The following is a 15,864-nucleotide window of genomic DNA, read 5'->3' on the forward strand; positions in this document are numbered from 1 at the left end:
GTCAATTTTGTACCACGAGAAATGCCAATTTAATTAGCTCAGAATTTCTATACATTTTTGTGCTATTCAAATAAACGAAGGAATAAGTTTACAATAGTGAGCCACGGTGGCTCAGTGCTAGAGCGTTCACCTCTGGTGGTTGGGGTCCAGGGTTCAAACCCTGCTTTCGCCAAGTGAACTTTGTGGTGGAGAAACACCATGTGCGTGGGTTTCCTCGGGGTCTCCCGTTTCCACCCACTTTCTTCCTTCCACCATTTTCATTCATTTGTCATCATCACCTCCTTTAGCTTAGGCGGCATAATTGTGGGACGTAAAATTCAAAAATGTCAGTGTCTAAGTTTACGCTAACGAGAGAAATCGAAGAAGGATCATTTTAACTAACTCAGAATATTATATCATTTTGTAGTAATCAAATAAACGAAGGAATAAATTTGTGTGACCTATTCAGTTTTGTAGCAAGCAGAAAAACCTCTTTTAGTTTTATACTAACCACGAAAAAGAAAGCGAAGAAGGTCCATTGTAACAAGCTCAATATTTCTGTACTTTTTGTGTTACTCAAATAAATTTGGGTGGTCTATTTTATTTTTGTAACAATCAGAAGAAAAGTAAAGAAGGTACATTTTAACTAGCTCAGCATTTTATACCTTTCTGTGGGATTAAATAAACGAGTGGTTCATTTAGTTGTGGTGCAACATTTTGTGTATTTTTGTCACCCAGAGAAAAGGCCAGTTTAAAGTAGCATTGCCAAATAAATTTTTAATTGCCTCTCCCGTTACTAAGTAATAGTTATATGAGTATTGACGTGTGTTTAGCGAATTAGGTCTTACACTTAGTATAGGATTATTAAATGCTAATGGCCACGCTAAAGACCAAAGTTTCCCGGTCACTAACTAAATATTTGAACGTACGTTCTAACAAACCAGTGCTCCCTTGGTTACAGAAGAGAATTGCGCCATAATTCAATTATAACTTAATTCTGTAGAACATACTCCATAGCAATTGGTATTATTACGGGATGAAGACGTACTAAAGAAAAGTGATGAAGGACGACGAATCGTGACAATAATAGAAAATAAGAAACAGCATGCTTGGTCATTTTGAATCACCGTGCTGATAGAGGAAAAAGCAGAAGGAAAGCCAGAAGAAGAAGAGATCATATCAAAGTAAGAATCAGCTCATCAAGGAAAAGAAAAGTTTTCAATGTTCCATGTTGCGTACCATCCATAAAGACTGCTGAATTATTCTTTCTGTTGCTGCAGATATTTAAGCTTCTCAATATAAATTCACTTTAAATGAAATAAAAAAGGAACGTTCAGAATGCGTTACCTAACATTTGTATTGCTAATATAGTGAGGGTCCTAAGGCCTGCCAAATTTGTTTTTATATAACAGAGGGGACCTTACTAGTTTGGAAGACAATCGGCTATTAACATTATTTTAGTGTAATTTTAGTGCAGTCTAATTAGGAAAAGCTGCTTATATAGTGCATATTTTTACGTGACGGGAGAGGCAATGCTACTTTAAAGTGGTCTTTTCTCTGGGTGACACAAAGATACACAAAATGTAGCACCACAACTAAATGAACCACTCGTTTATTTTAATCCCTCAGAAATGTATAAAATCCTGATATACTTAAAATGTACCTTTTTTACTTTTCTTCTGATTGTTACAAAAATAAAATACACCACCCAAGTTTTATGAGTTGCACAAAATTATATAGAAATATTGAGCTTGTTAGAATGGACCTTCTTCGCTTTTTTCCTGGTTGGTACAAAATTAAAAGGGGATCTTTCTGCTTGCTACAAAACTCAGAAGGTAACACAAATTTATTCGTTCGTTTATTCGATTACTACAAAATGATATAAAATTTTGAGTTAGTTAAAATGGTCCTTCTTTGTTTTTTCTCGTTAGTAAAAACTTATTCCTTTTTTATTTGAATAGCACAAAAAGGTATAGAAATTCTCAGCTAGTTAACTTATCATTTCTCGGCATAGAAATTCTGAGCTAATTAAATTGGCATTTCTCGTTGGTTCAAAATTGACTAGGTCACTCAAATTTATTCCTTCGTTTGTTTGAGTAGTAGAAGAGGGTCCTTCTTTGTTTTTTATCGTTAGTACAGAAAGTAGACCATCAAAATTTATTCCTTCGTTTATTTTAGTACAAAATGTACATAAATAATGAGCTATTTAAAATAGATCTTTTCCGCATGTTAATTGTTAATACAAATATAAAGAAGCATACAAAATTTATTCATTCATCAATTTTTCTGCTTGGTACAAAATTAAACAAGTCACTCAAACTTAGTCCTTCGTTTATTTGAATAGCACAAAAAGGTACAAAATATTGAGCTAGTTAAAATGGATATTCTTCGCTTTTTTTCATGGTTGGTACAAAACTAAATAGGCCGCCCAAATCTATTCCTTCTTTTATTTGAATAGTACAAAATGTTAATTCTTTCCTTTTTCTGCTTGCTACAAAACTGAATAGGTCACTCAAATTTATTCCTTCCTCTATTTGAGTATTACAAAATGATATAATATTTTGAGTTAGTTAAAATGAAACTTCTTCGCTTTTCTGGTTAGTACAAATATATTGCCTTATTTGTTTAAATAGTACAAAAAGTATAGACATTCTGAGCTAGTTAAATGGTATTTCTCATTTGTACAAAATTGGATAGGTCACTCAATTTATCTCTTTGTTTATTTAAATAGTACAAGATGATTTACAAATGGTCTTTCTTCGGTTTTTCTGGTTAGTACAAATTTATTCCGTTCTTTGTGTAGCACAAAAATTATTAGTTAGTTAAATAGTATTTGTTTGCTTTTTCTGTTTGGTACAAATGTATCCAATCGTTTGTTCAAATATTACGATAAGGTATAAAATTCTAAGCCAGTTAAAAGTGTTTTTTCTTCGCTTTCTTCTCGTTGGTACAAAAGGAAATAGAACACCCCAATATGTTTATTTATTTATTAAATGGCACAAAAAGGTGTAAAATGCTGAGCTTGTTAAAATGATTCTTCTTCGCCTTTTTTGGTCAGCACAAATTTATTTCTTTGTTTCTTTATTAGCACAAAATGTAATTCTTTCCTTTTTTCTGCTTTGTACAAAACTAAATACTCCATCCAAATCTATCTCTTCGTTTATTTCAGTATTACAAAATGATATAAAATTCTGTGTTAGTTAAAGTGACTCTTCTTTGGTTTTCTTCTGATTGGTACAAAAATAAAGTAGACTAACCAAATTTATACTTTCGTTCATTTGAGTAGTACAAAATTATACAGAAATATTGACCTAGTTAAAATGGACCTTCTTCACTTTTTTCTGGTTCCTACAAAACTAAATACTCCATCCAAGTTTATTTCTTAATTTATTTGAGTATTACAAAATGATATGAAATTCTGAGTTAGTTAAAAAATAGTTCTTCTTTGCTTTTCTTCTGATTGGTACAAAAATAAAATAGACCACTCAAATTTATTCCCTCTATTATTTGAATAGCACAAAAAGGTATAAAATGCTGAACTAGTTAAAATGGCCCTTCTTTGATTTTATTCTGATTGGTACAAAAATAAAATAGATTACCCAAATTAATTCCTTCGTTGCTTTTAGTAGTACAAAATTGTACAGAAATATTGAGCTAGTTAGAATGGTCCTTTTTCACCTTTTTCTGGTTCCTACAAAACTAAATACTCCATCCAAACTTATTTCTTCGTTTATTTGAGTATTACGAAATTATATGAAATTCTGAGTTAGTTAAAAAATGGTTCTTCTTCGCTTTTCTTCTTCTTGCTACAAAATTGAAAAACTCACTCAAAATTTATCCTTTCGTTTGTTTAAATAGTACAAAATGGTTCTTTTTTGCCTTTAAGGGTTAGTTTGAATACTGCATCCAAATTCATTTTTTCGTTTATTTTAATACCCAAAAAGGTACAGAAATTCTGAGGTACTTAAAATACTGTTTTTTAAGCCACTCAAATTTATTACTTCTTCACTTTTTTCTCTTTAGTACAAAATTGAATAGGTCACACAAATTTATCCGTTGCTCCGTTTACAAGTTATTCGAGTTTAAATATTTGACCTTTGACCTCGATGGTCAGTATTTTGTGACATGTAGAAGTTGATGACCTATTACTAAATGTGGAAACACCACCTCAATATGTAGCTCCGTTTACGATTTATTCTGGTTTAAATATTTGACCTTTGACCTCGATGGTCAGTACTTTTGGAACATATAGTAGTTGATGACCTATTACTAAATGTAGAAACACTACCTCAATATGTGGCTCCGTTTACGAGTTATTCTGGTTTTGACCACGATGCTTAGTTCTTTTTGGACATGCAGTAATTGTCAAATGTTTTGTTACACAGGGGTTGATGAAAGGGAACGAGTACATCCCCCTTATTACAGATTAGTGCTGTTAAAATAGGTATTCGTAGTCTGTTTGTAATTTCTGCTATGTTAAAATAAGGGTTGACAAATTGACCATAACAAGCGAGCGCTCATAGTCGTATGTAATTTTTTGCTATGTTAAAATAGGGGTTGAAAAATAAGCATACTCTGTTATGCTACATAGTGTTATGTAATTTCTGGTATGTTAAAATAGGGGTTGAAAAATAAACCATACTCCGTGTGATTTCTGCTATGTTAAAATAAGGGTTGAAAAAGTGCTCATAAAAAGAGAACGAATACATCCCTAAAATTAGATCATAAAAGGGAACGAAGTGTTAAAATAGGGGTTGAAAGATAGCCATACTCTTTTGATAGCTCAAATACCGTGCTCGTGGGCTTTCTAGGGGGTTCTCCCGTTTCCTTCCACCTTCTTCATTTCACTCATTTTTCATTATCACCTTCTCTTTTAGCCTAACCGGCATAATCGTGCGATGTAACACTTAAAGATTTCATTTCATTTATTTTGTTTTGGTAGCTCTGCTTTTTTTGCATAGTCTTATGTAATTTCTGCTGTTAAAAAGAGGTTGAGAAATGTGCTCTTAAAAGAGAACGAATACACCCCTAAGATAGGCTCATAAAAGGGAACGAATTGTTATGTTAAATTAGGGGTTGATAATAAGCCATACTTTTTTATTAGCTTTGCTATGTTATATAGCCTTTTGTAATATGTGCTATGATCAAATAGGGGTTAAAAAAATTGGTTATACAAGAGAACGAGTACACTCCTTATTATGTTTGTAGTCTTTGCTAAGTTACATAGAAGCGCTGCGTTCTTAGCCTCTGTGTAATTCCTGCTATGTTAAAATAGGGGTTGAAAAATAAGCCATACTCTTTTATTAGCTCTGCTATATTATGTAATATGTGCTATGTTAAATAGGCGGTTGGAAAATGTGTTATCAATCTGCTATGTTCATAGTCTCTGTGTAATTTCTTCTATGTTAACATATGGGTTGAGAGAAGTGCACACTCCCAAAAAGTGGTCATAAAAGGGAACGAATACACTCCTATTTCAGGGTGTTCGATTTCCCATTCAGTGTGTTCGTAGTCTTATGTAATTTCTGCTATGTTAAATAGAGAACGAGTATACCCCTTACTATGTTGGTAGTCTTTGCTATAATGTGCTCATTGTGTGCTATTTCTGTTATGTTAAAATAGGGGTGAAAAATATGCTCGTAAAAGAGAACGAGTACACCCCCTAAAATGGAGGTCGTAAAAGACCGTGGGTGGACGGTTCAAGGTGTTCGATTTTTCATTCAGTGTGTTCGTAGTCTTATGTAATTTCTGCTGTGTTAAAATAAGGGTTGGAAACGAATACATCCCTGCTATGTTACGTAGTCTTATGTATTATCTGCTCTGCTATGTGTTCGTAGTCTCTATCTGCTATAAGGGATGGAAAAAGGGAACGAGTCCACCCCCTTCATAAAAAAGAACGAGTACACCCCCTAAAAAGTGCTCATAAAAGGGAACAAATACACCCGTAAAATGGAGGTCGTAAAAGACCGTTGGTGGACGGTTCAAGGTGTTCGATTTCCCATGGGCTCCTGAGTTGTTCTCATATGAGCCAGATCGATCATTTTTCTACTACTATTACTTATATAATCACGTTAGGCATATCAAAAAGAAATCCTGTCGCATCCCTAACAAATAAACTATATGGCCAAGTCTAGAAAGAATGAAATAGTTGCCATTAACTGAAACTTTTCGCAATTTCTGCAATCTAATTATTTTTCTGAAAGTGTTATCGCTTTACACAACTCAAAGAATTGTGGATTATTCTTTTTATTAATCTCTCTATCTAAAAGAATTTGTTGTGAGGAAATGGGTGATCAACGATTACACCAAACGGATTAAGATAGAAACTCGCAACTTGGACAAGAAATAGAATTCTTGACGTAGAATACCACTATGGAAGGATTTAAGGAAATTGGATGAGGAAGAGGAAAATAGAGATGCTAATTTTCATATTAAAAATTAAATATTTCCAAAGTCATAAGGACTAGAGACATGAAACTTGGTATTTGGACTTCTCATTTAAATTAATTAGAAACATTGTAACTGGTTTTTCTTTTCAATATTTGACCTAGAAGGGAAGAAAATGAAGAGGGAAGAAAAACGAATGATAATAGAAAACGATAAATAGTAGTGTTCAATCCATAGTGTTTGGGGCCCTGAAATAAATAGTGACCCTCGCTATGCCGTTTAAGATCTATCTCCGATCGGCATACAGGACATGTGACGGACAGGAAATAATCAGAAACAGTTTTTTAAGACTCCAATCTATAGTTTTAGCTGCCGATGACATTTAAGTCCAAGTTTTGCCCAGAAGGAGCAAGTCAGGTAGCTCAGGAATTTATAGTATCCTCTTTGTTATTTATTTAATTCATTCATTTGCTTTCAACGTTCAGGCCTCATTGTGATTGGGTGTGAGAATGGGTGACAAATAACATGTCCAAAATGAGAGAAATTAGTGTGAAATCCATAACTTTAAGGTATTGTTTTAAATTAATTTCATAATCTTACGCTGTTTTAGGCGGAGCGGGGTCTGAAGTCTGGTCCCGGTGTAACCCCGTGTGGGTGCGCCACTGCTGAAAATGCATAATTTTGGGAAGATTATACAATATTGTAAAGACTGTCCCAGGTCGCGCACTCATGGGACTCCGCACCTAAGGCTATTCAGGGAAAGTAACGAGTTTATTTTTTCTAATTCAATCTCGGGGTTCAAAATATTTCGAAATGATTAACCATGATTTTGTAAGGCATTTTTTAAAAGTGTATACTCCGGACCCCCAGAGCCCACTCTTCCCTTTTGTCCCTGAAGTTCACTCGTGGGCAGCAACTTCCCTTAAGATTTTACTTGGGGGGAGTATTCTACACCGATATAAGAGTTTAACGTTTTACATCAGTATTTTATTATGCAATTGATTAAAATATATGTATTTCTCAAACTCAAGGAGTGAAATTTGGTATTCCTGTCACTGATATGAATGAAGAAGTCAAAGTTGGTGGCAAATAGTTCATTCAAGCTGGAAATGGAATTCTCACACCATTGTTTCAGAAATTTACTTTCGTCCCAGGCCTCGCAAATCCACAGGGTGATTCCCTTTCATTGAGAACAATACAATTAACAGCTTATACGTTAGGTTAAGTCAGTGGCGGCTAATGTTAGTGTTGCAGCGTTGCGCAATGACCAAAGTATTCAAAAAATATATTATTAGCAATAGTAGTAAAGAACAGAAAAAAAAATGCTTTCTAATACTCCCATATATACTTTAAATAATATATTTTTTACTTCTGTAACTGGCTATTCCGTTAATCTGTTTTAAAAAGCGAAAAATAAATAATCCGTCATAGAGTCTCTAATTTATATTACGTTCCAGTGAGCATACAACGATCAGATTCCTTCAGCGTCGCAATTGGAGCGAATGTTGTCTCCTTTCCCCTCTGCAACACAGTACGGTTTCCAGTGAACGAGAAGGTTTTTCGCGCTAAATAAAATTTCTGAATTTTATTTCACTAGCAATTAACAAATGGTATTTTTTTTATGCGTTCATATTTTTAAATTAGGGGACTATACTGAAGTAAATCAATATAATCACAATTAAAGTGATTGCAGAATTACAAACTAAGAAAGAAAATATGTAGTAGAGCAGAAAACAAATGAAAGTAGACCCGCATTTACAAGTTAATTCTTAGCTTATATACTCGTAGATAATGAAGGCTTCTTCTCCAGTAATTTGTGAACCAAATATTAATAAGTCAATATGTAGAGTTCCCCCTCTTTGGATAGTATTTTAGTATTACATATTTCTTTTATAAAAATAAGTATATTTTATATTCTTGATAATTTCCATATAAAACTGTATGATGGGGAACGACACGTTGAATTTAGGACCAGTTAGCAATGCTCAGGGGCGTAGCCACGAGGGGGTCCACCGGGTCCGGACCTCCCAAGAATTTCGAAACTTGACTAACATTTGTAGAGTTTTCTAACGAACTATACTTGTTTAACACAGAAATTATTGATGTAGGCTAAATATTTTATTTTATGCCTCATCATGTACTCTTTCTTTTGTTATAAAAATAATCGTTCTATCATTCTTTCTAAAAATATAGGTGACAATAATTAAGAATTACTTATTGTCTTTTCGGCTGCAGTATAATACACGTTCGATATTACCTAGACGTATTAGACCTGCCTCAAATACTTTGGACCCCTCCCAGCAAACATTTCTGGGTGTAGAACTGGCAATGCTGTTTGTTTTGACGTTCTTTGACTTTTCGCTTCTGTTACATGCTGATCCTACACCTGGCGGGTTTCAAGGTTTGCTTTCCAGAACGTATAACATTGAGAAGCATTGTTTCGCTTCATGTGGAAGTATATTGTGTTCATCGTGCATTGCGTAACAACCAAGACTGATGATTTGGAATGTAGTTTTTTTTTCTTTTACGCACATGTGTGTGTGTGTGTGTGTGTATGTGTGTTGATGTATGAATATGTGACATTCGCAATTCATATAGCAGTACCTTTTTTGTATCAGCTATTTTGGTTATTAGTTATTAGATTTAATTTTATTGTGTGTGCTTTAATACTGCAAATAACTTACAAATTCTGAATGAATTGTACGTAAATAACTTAATACACTTCTGTAAATAACTTACAGAACCATGACTTCTGTAAATAAATTACCAAAAAAATACCCAACTTTCAACTAAGGAAAAACTTGCAATTAAGGCTTAGACAAAACAAGCAAAGGGCAATTCAGGAGAGTTTTCGGAAAATCCGGTTTAAATTTACAGGACATCACATGGCAGTAATGTTGTTCGCACTAGATAAATTTCCACAATTTATTTTCAATTTTCCCAGATAAACTGTGAATAAAGTGTGTTCTTTACATTTTTTATAACACTAATCTCTGCTCTACTAGTGCTGGCAGCAAAAGTAGAACATATGAACAATGGTCTTTCGCAGGTCAAAATGTAGTTCCGGAGGTAAAATATCCCCCATTCGGATCTCCGGGAAGGGGATGGCTTGGGAAGGACTATTGGACGAGAAAGTAATAATGGGGGGAAGACAGACAAAGAAAGAAAGACAAGGAAGAGCAAAAGGTTTAGGATAGGGACATGGAACGTACGTACTATGTTACAGGGAGGAAAATTAGAAAATTTTAAAGAAGAAATGAAACAAAATAATTTAGATTTGGTAGGCGTTTGTGAAGTTAGATGGAAAGATAATGGGGTATTGAACAGCGAAGGATATAGAATGTTTTACTCAGGTAATGAAAAGGGCGGTCATAATAGCGTAGGAATAATTCTTGGAAAGCGCTTAAAGGAGAAGGTAGTGAAAGTAGAATTTATTGATGATAGAGTTATGATGTTAAGACTTAAAGGGAAAACGAAGGATCTAGTAGTGATACAGACATATGCACCGACGACTTCGCATGCAAATGAAGAAGTAGAGGAAAATTATGAGAAAATAGAAGAAATTATAGATAGGGAGAAGAAGAGTGCATGCATAATTCTAATGGGAGATTTCAATGTAGTTGTGGAAGAAAAACAGGAAGGTAGTATCGTAGGCAAATATGGTTTAGGCGAAAGAAATGAAAGGGGAGAGGGACTGGTGAATTTCTGTAGACAGAATTCACTAGTAATTGGGAACACTTGGTTCAATCAGCACAAGAAAAGAAGATATACATGGAAATCACCAATAGACGGCGGAAGATTTCAGATAGACTCTGTTATGATTCAGGAAAGGTATCGGAATAGCTTAAAGAACGCGAAGACCCTTCCAGGGGCTGATATTTTCTCTGATTATAATCTTGTGCTGGCCGAAGTAGATATTCAACTGAAAACTGTAGGTAGAAGAAAAGTAGGTAACAAAGTGTTGAATACTGAAAAGTTGAAAAACGAGGAAATAAGAAATCTTTTCGTTGAAAAATTCGAAGAAAAATGTTCAAACGAGGAAAGGATAGGCGCAGGTAGTAACGCACGGTGGGAATATATTAAACGTTGCTTACAGCAGGCTGCAGAAGAAGCAGTAGGTTACCGCGAACACAAAACTGCTAAAAAAAACATGGGTTACAGAGCAGATGTTGCAGAAAATGAGGGAGAGGAAGATGTGGAAACAGGTTGATACAGAAGAGGGCAGGAAGACGTACAGAAAGTTAAATAATGAATTACGAAGAGAAACAGACAGAGCGAGGGAAGAGTTTTACAAAAGTAAATGCGAGGACATAGAAGAATTAGAAAGAGTTGGGAAATATGAGGAAATGTACAAGGAGGTGAAATCTATGGAAATTCGGAGGAAACAAGGGGGTATTATGATGGCAGTAGAAAATAAGAATGGGAAGGTAGTCAGCGAGGGAAATGAGGTCATAGGAAGGTGGAAAGAATACGTTGAAGACTTATATGAGAGTAGGGATAGACCGTGTAGCCTAAATGTTGAAGTAGAAAATGAAGTAGGCGAGGATGATAAAGGATTTAGTATTCTTCGGGATGAGTTTGAAAAGGCTGTATCCGAGATTAGTAATGGAAAGGCAACCGGAATAGATAACATACCAATCGAATTCATTAAAAATATAGGAGACAAGGGAAAGAAAGAATTGTTGCGACTATGCAATGAAATATATGAAACAGGAGAATGGCCAAAAGACTTTCTGAAAACGATCATGATACCGATGGCTAAGAAATCGAATCCAAAGAGATGTGAGGATTATAGAACTATTAGTCTCATATCTCATGCAGCTAAAATTCTGCTCAGAATACTGAACAGAAGGTTATATGGAAGAACAAATAAAGATGTTGAGGAGGAGCAGTTCGGGTTCAGAAGAGGCAAGGGCACAAGAGATGCTATTGGATTATTAAGAGCGATCGGTGAAAGATTTATAGAAAAAGGGAAAGAGGTGTATGTTGTATTTATTGATCTAGAAAAGGCTTTTGACCGCGTGAATTGGGAATTGTTGTTTGGAGTTCTAACAAAGATAGGGTTGAAATGGAAAGATAGGAGACTCATAAGAAACTTATACATGAACCAACAAGTAAATGTTAGGATAGGGGAAGAACTGACGGAAGAGAGTGCAATTGGAAGGGGAGTTCGACAAGAATGCTGCCTCTCGCCAACACTATTTAATGTCTATCTAGAAGAGATAGTGAAAAAGAGCCTACATGATGATGATGGCATTTCGGTAGGAGGTAGAATGATTAGATGCATAAGTTTTGCAGACGATATGGCGCTTGTTGCAGAATCTGAAAAGAAAATCAATAAAATGTTAGAAAAAATGAGAAAGGTCTTTGAAGAATATGGGATGAAAATAAATGTTAGAAAGACAAAAGCCATGGTGATTGGAACGAAGGGGTCTGTGTCAAATATGAAAGTAGGAGGGGAGAAAATAGAACAAGTGAATAGTTTTCGATACCTGGGTAGTATTCTTAGTAATGACATGAAATGCGAACGTGAAATAAAAGCAAGGATAGGAATGGCGAAAGAAGCCTTTAGGAGGAAGAAAAGACTGTTTTGTGGGACCTTGAATAAAGTGTTGAGAAAAAGACTCATAAAATGCTTCGTGTGGAGTGTTGTACTGTATGGGGCCGAAACGTGGACATTACGTAAAGGTGACGAAAATCGACTGGAAGCCTTCGAAATGTGGGTGTGGAGAAGAATGGAAAGAATTAGTTGGGTAGAGCGGAAAACGAATGAGAGAGTGTTAGAAATGGTGGGTGAGAAAAGAACACTTTTAGATATTATTAGGAAGAGGGAGAGAAACTGGTTTGGACATTGCCTAAGAAGAGATTGTATCATGAGGGACGTCCTAGAGGGTATGGTGGCGGGAAAGAGAGGGAGGGGGCGAAGGAGACTACAATTAATGGATGATATTAAAACAGAAAGATCATACGTGAAGACGAAAAGGTTAGCGGAGGACCGTGGAGCATGGAAGCTTCTCAGCTGCGGCAAGTGACCTGCCAATAAAGGCAGAATACCTATGATGTTGATGAATCTCTGCTACGAACTCTCTTCAGTCTACGCTGAAGAGGAATTCGGATCACTGTCAGGGGCTGAGTTCGCTAGAATGAATTGTTAGCAAGAGAAATTATTTAGTGAATCTACAAAACTTCTGAAATTAATATTAACTGTACCTATGGCGTCAGCAAAAGAAGAAAAGCTTTTTTCCACATCAAAAAGAATTGACACTTTCAAGGAATTGAATGTCCCAAGAAAGGTTATCACCAATGGTTATGGTTTCCATCGAAAGAGACCTGACAACAAGAATACCAGAGTTCAACCAGCATGTATTAGGCAGATTTGCTCCAATCAAAGAGAAGATAATGAACTTACTAATTAAATAAGGTGATTAATCGGATAAAATGTTCTGCATTTTTTTACATTTTAAAAACATAATTTTATTTAATTTCACATGTCACATAGCATTTGCATCTAAAGTTATGCTGATTAGTCAATGAGTCCACTTTATATCTTCTGTCTCTTATCGTTCGTACTGCAACCTCCGAAACCACAATCCACCGACCGCCACTGGGTTAAGTTAGTTTAATGTTATACAGATGAATACTTGCTTCTTGTTTCAACAAAGCAGTGGACATTATATATATTGTCACCTCATTTCAAGTTTTTTAAGTAAATAGGCTGTATAATAATCACACTTGAACTCCATGTACATATTATGTACAGAGAATGTACTATGTTTTCTTTACATATTTTTTAAAATTAAATAGCAATGGAGTATTTAAATAACTTTTGTACGTCTAATATTCTCATAAATACTGTTATTTCTGTGACTCATTGGATGCCGATGGAGATAGGGGAGTGGTTTCGGATATTTAGCTTTGAATCACGAGGCGCAATCTATCGTGGTTTCGAGTCCGACTCAAGATGGACAGTTTTAATTATTCTCGATATTTCTGCGTTCATGTTCCTGTATAATTGGTAGTCATGTAAGGATGTGGAAACTGAAGCTAATAATTAAAAAAAAAAGTGATCGATCGGTTAAAGTTTGGTGAGAAGCTAAACAAACAAAATATAATACGTAAAAAGTATTTACTGTTGTGTTGTATTTATGTCAGCCTAAAACATAGTGGTGACAGCAGGGACGTATCCAGGACGGACTTCTGGGGGGGCGGTGGGTTGTAATACTCCTACTTAGAGCTACACAGAGAAAAATCCGTTCTTCGGACAGCGGTATATTGTACAAATATACGGTATCCTCTTGCTTACTATAGAAATCAGTACGGAGCATACGTTATACGTATGCTACATAGGCACTGCCCTTAGATGTTACATCATGCCGTTGCAGGATGTCTGACATCTAACAGTTTTCCGTATATCACATGCATATACTTATGTTACCTTCGTCAGCTATATGTTAAATACGTCCATTTGTATCTGAGATCCTGACCTCCTACATTGTTTCATACGGAAAGTACGTATAGATGGAACACTTATACAGAAAGTGTTATAAAGCGCGTTTTCAGTTATACGTCTGTTGTACGTTAAGTCCAAAAACTACAGGAATTACTAATGTAACCTATCTTTTTAAGTACGCCACCTACATTTTTTTTCTCAGTGTACTTTCAAGAGCTTCAAACTTTGGGATGGGTTATATATAAAATAAGAGTTTCCTCTTCTGGGGGGGGGGAGAAATATTGCACTGAATAGATGTAAGTGGGTGGATAACAATTTCGTCGTATCAGAGGCGACGACTTCTTTCGCTACGGAATTTAATCGTTGACTCAACGGCTGAAGACTTAAGTTATTTTGATTAACCAGAAATTGTAGATTTAGTTTTTGACCTTTGGAAATTGCGCATGTGGGACAGACGTTCCATTTCATCAAGTTTTTTTAAAAATACATATATCTAGATTGTCATTCAAACAAGCCTCATTTCATTATGATATTTTAAAATTTATTTTCAACTTACCTGTCGTTGAGAGGGAACCAACCCAGCAACAGGGATCTGGCGTTGGCTTCTCAACCTTTCTTGCTCCTCTTTCAAGAGGGCCTTCTGGAGGCGAATTTGTTGTTTCACGGTTAGATAAGCCTTTTCTACATCTCGAAACGCTTGCGAGTTCACTGTGTAAAGAAGGAAACGGAAGAAAGCACATATAAGTTTCAAATACTCACCAATAGCATACCATTTTGTAATATTCAAATATCATTAACTCGTTCTGCTGTATAGTGCAGGGGCATAAGAAAATATTTCCTAGCCCGTGAGATTTTGAATGAAAACATATTGGGACTTATCGCGATGTATTTGTAATAAAGCATATAACATGTACTACTAGGTGTTTTGCCTGATTCCATTGCAGACGGACTGTATGACGTCATGATTTCAAGATGGCCGCCAGAATAGACAATAATATGTTTTTCGTCTGTAACTCGTTTATGGTTAATTAACACACAACGCGATATATATATATATATATATATATATATATATATATATATATATATATATATATATATGTGTGTGTGTGTGTGTGTGTGTAAACCAGCAGATCTTCGCACGGCAAATGCAGGAATTCTATATGATTTCAAAATATATATGATGTAAAAAATTTACCAATTAAGCTTGAAGTTAACAGCATCAGGAATGTCATTATACATCTCAGCGACCATAACATCTATGGATTTAACGCGGTCGTTTTCGATTATTTTGACATTTCACATCCTCCTCCACCTTCCCTCGTAAAAACCGTTCGAATCATTGTACTCGCTGCATTAACCTATATTTTGGAAGGTGAATATTCTAGTACCAATGCGAAGGGCATCTTCAGCAACGCCCTACTTTCTTGACCAATGAGTACCAGGGTTGATATGGTATGAAGGAAGCTGATTGGCTCTGTAGGTCACGAATACGTTGATCTCGATGTCGCAAAGTGAAGTATGTTAGTGACCTACTGTGCTTAGTATTAGTGACCTATAGTTGGTATTAGTGACCTACAGAGCCTACGAGCCTACTAGTTCTCTACATACCCATATCGACCCTGGTACTCACCAGCCAAGAAAGTAGGAAGTCAACGATGCATTGGGTGGACATGCCCTTTACCAATGACAACACTGAAAATTATTTGCTGGATTATTTATTACTTACCGGTGGTTAACTTTACATGCAATATTCTAAGAAGATTGCAAATTTCTACGTGTTTGATGTTTTGCCTATATTATTTTAACATATGACCATAAATTCTTTCTTATTTTATAATTAACACGTAAAAATATTACGTAGAGAAAACTTCACATATCATCCTCCAAGTCCAAGGGTTATTCATCATCGTCTGCAAATACCACTGTTATCGCAGATCTCTTCATCGCCACCACACTTACATATTTCTGAACACGGTAAAGTCCATATTTTACACATGTAATTTACAACACAACGTCCTTTCCCACAACCACAACGTACTAATTCC

At 35.3% G+C, this 15,864-nt stretch overlaps 1 protein-coding gene across 1 annotated transcript in view; it reads right to left on the reverse strand.

Annotated features, from left to right (window-relative positions):
• The window catches only part of LOC145669117 (uncharacterized), a 126,543-nt gene that overhangs the window by 60,584 nt on the left and 50,095 nt on the right, over positions 1–15,864 (reverse strand). Inside the window, exon 2 of the mRNA XM_081737458.1 lies at positions 14,373–14,524. Coding sequence (XP_081593584.1) covers positions 14,373–14,524 — 152 coding nt within the window. The remainder of the gene's footprint in view (positions 1–14,372; positions 14,525–15,864) is intronic.

The sequence above is a fragment of the Thermobia domestica genome, chromosome 13 (genome assembly GCF_964235325.1).
Source record: "Thermobia domestica chromosome 13, izTheDome1.hap1.1, whole genome shotgun sequence".
In the NCBI taxonomy this organism is placed as follows: domain Eukaryota; kingdom Metazoa; phylum Arthropoda; class Insecta; order Zygentoma; family Lepismatidae; genus Thermobia; species Thermobia domestica.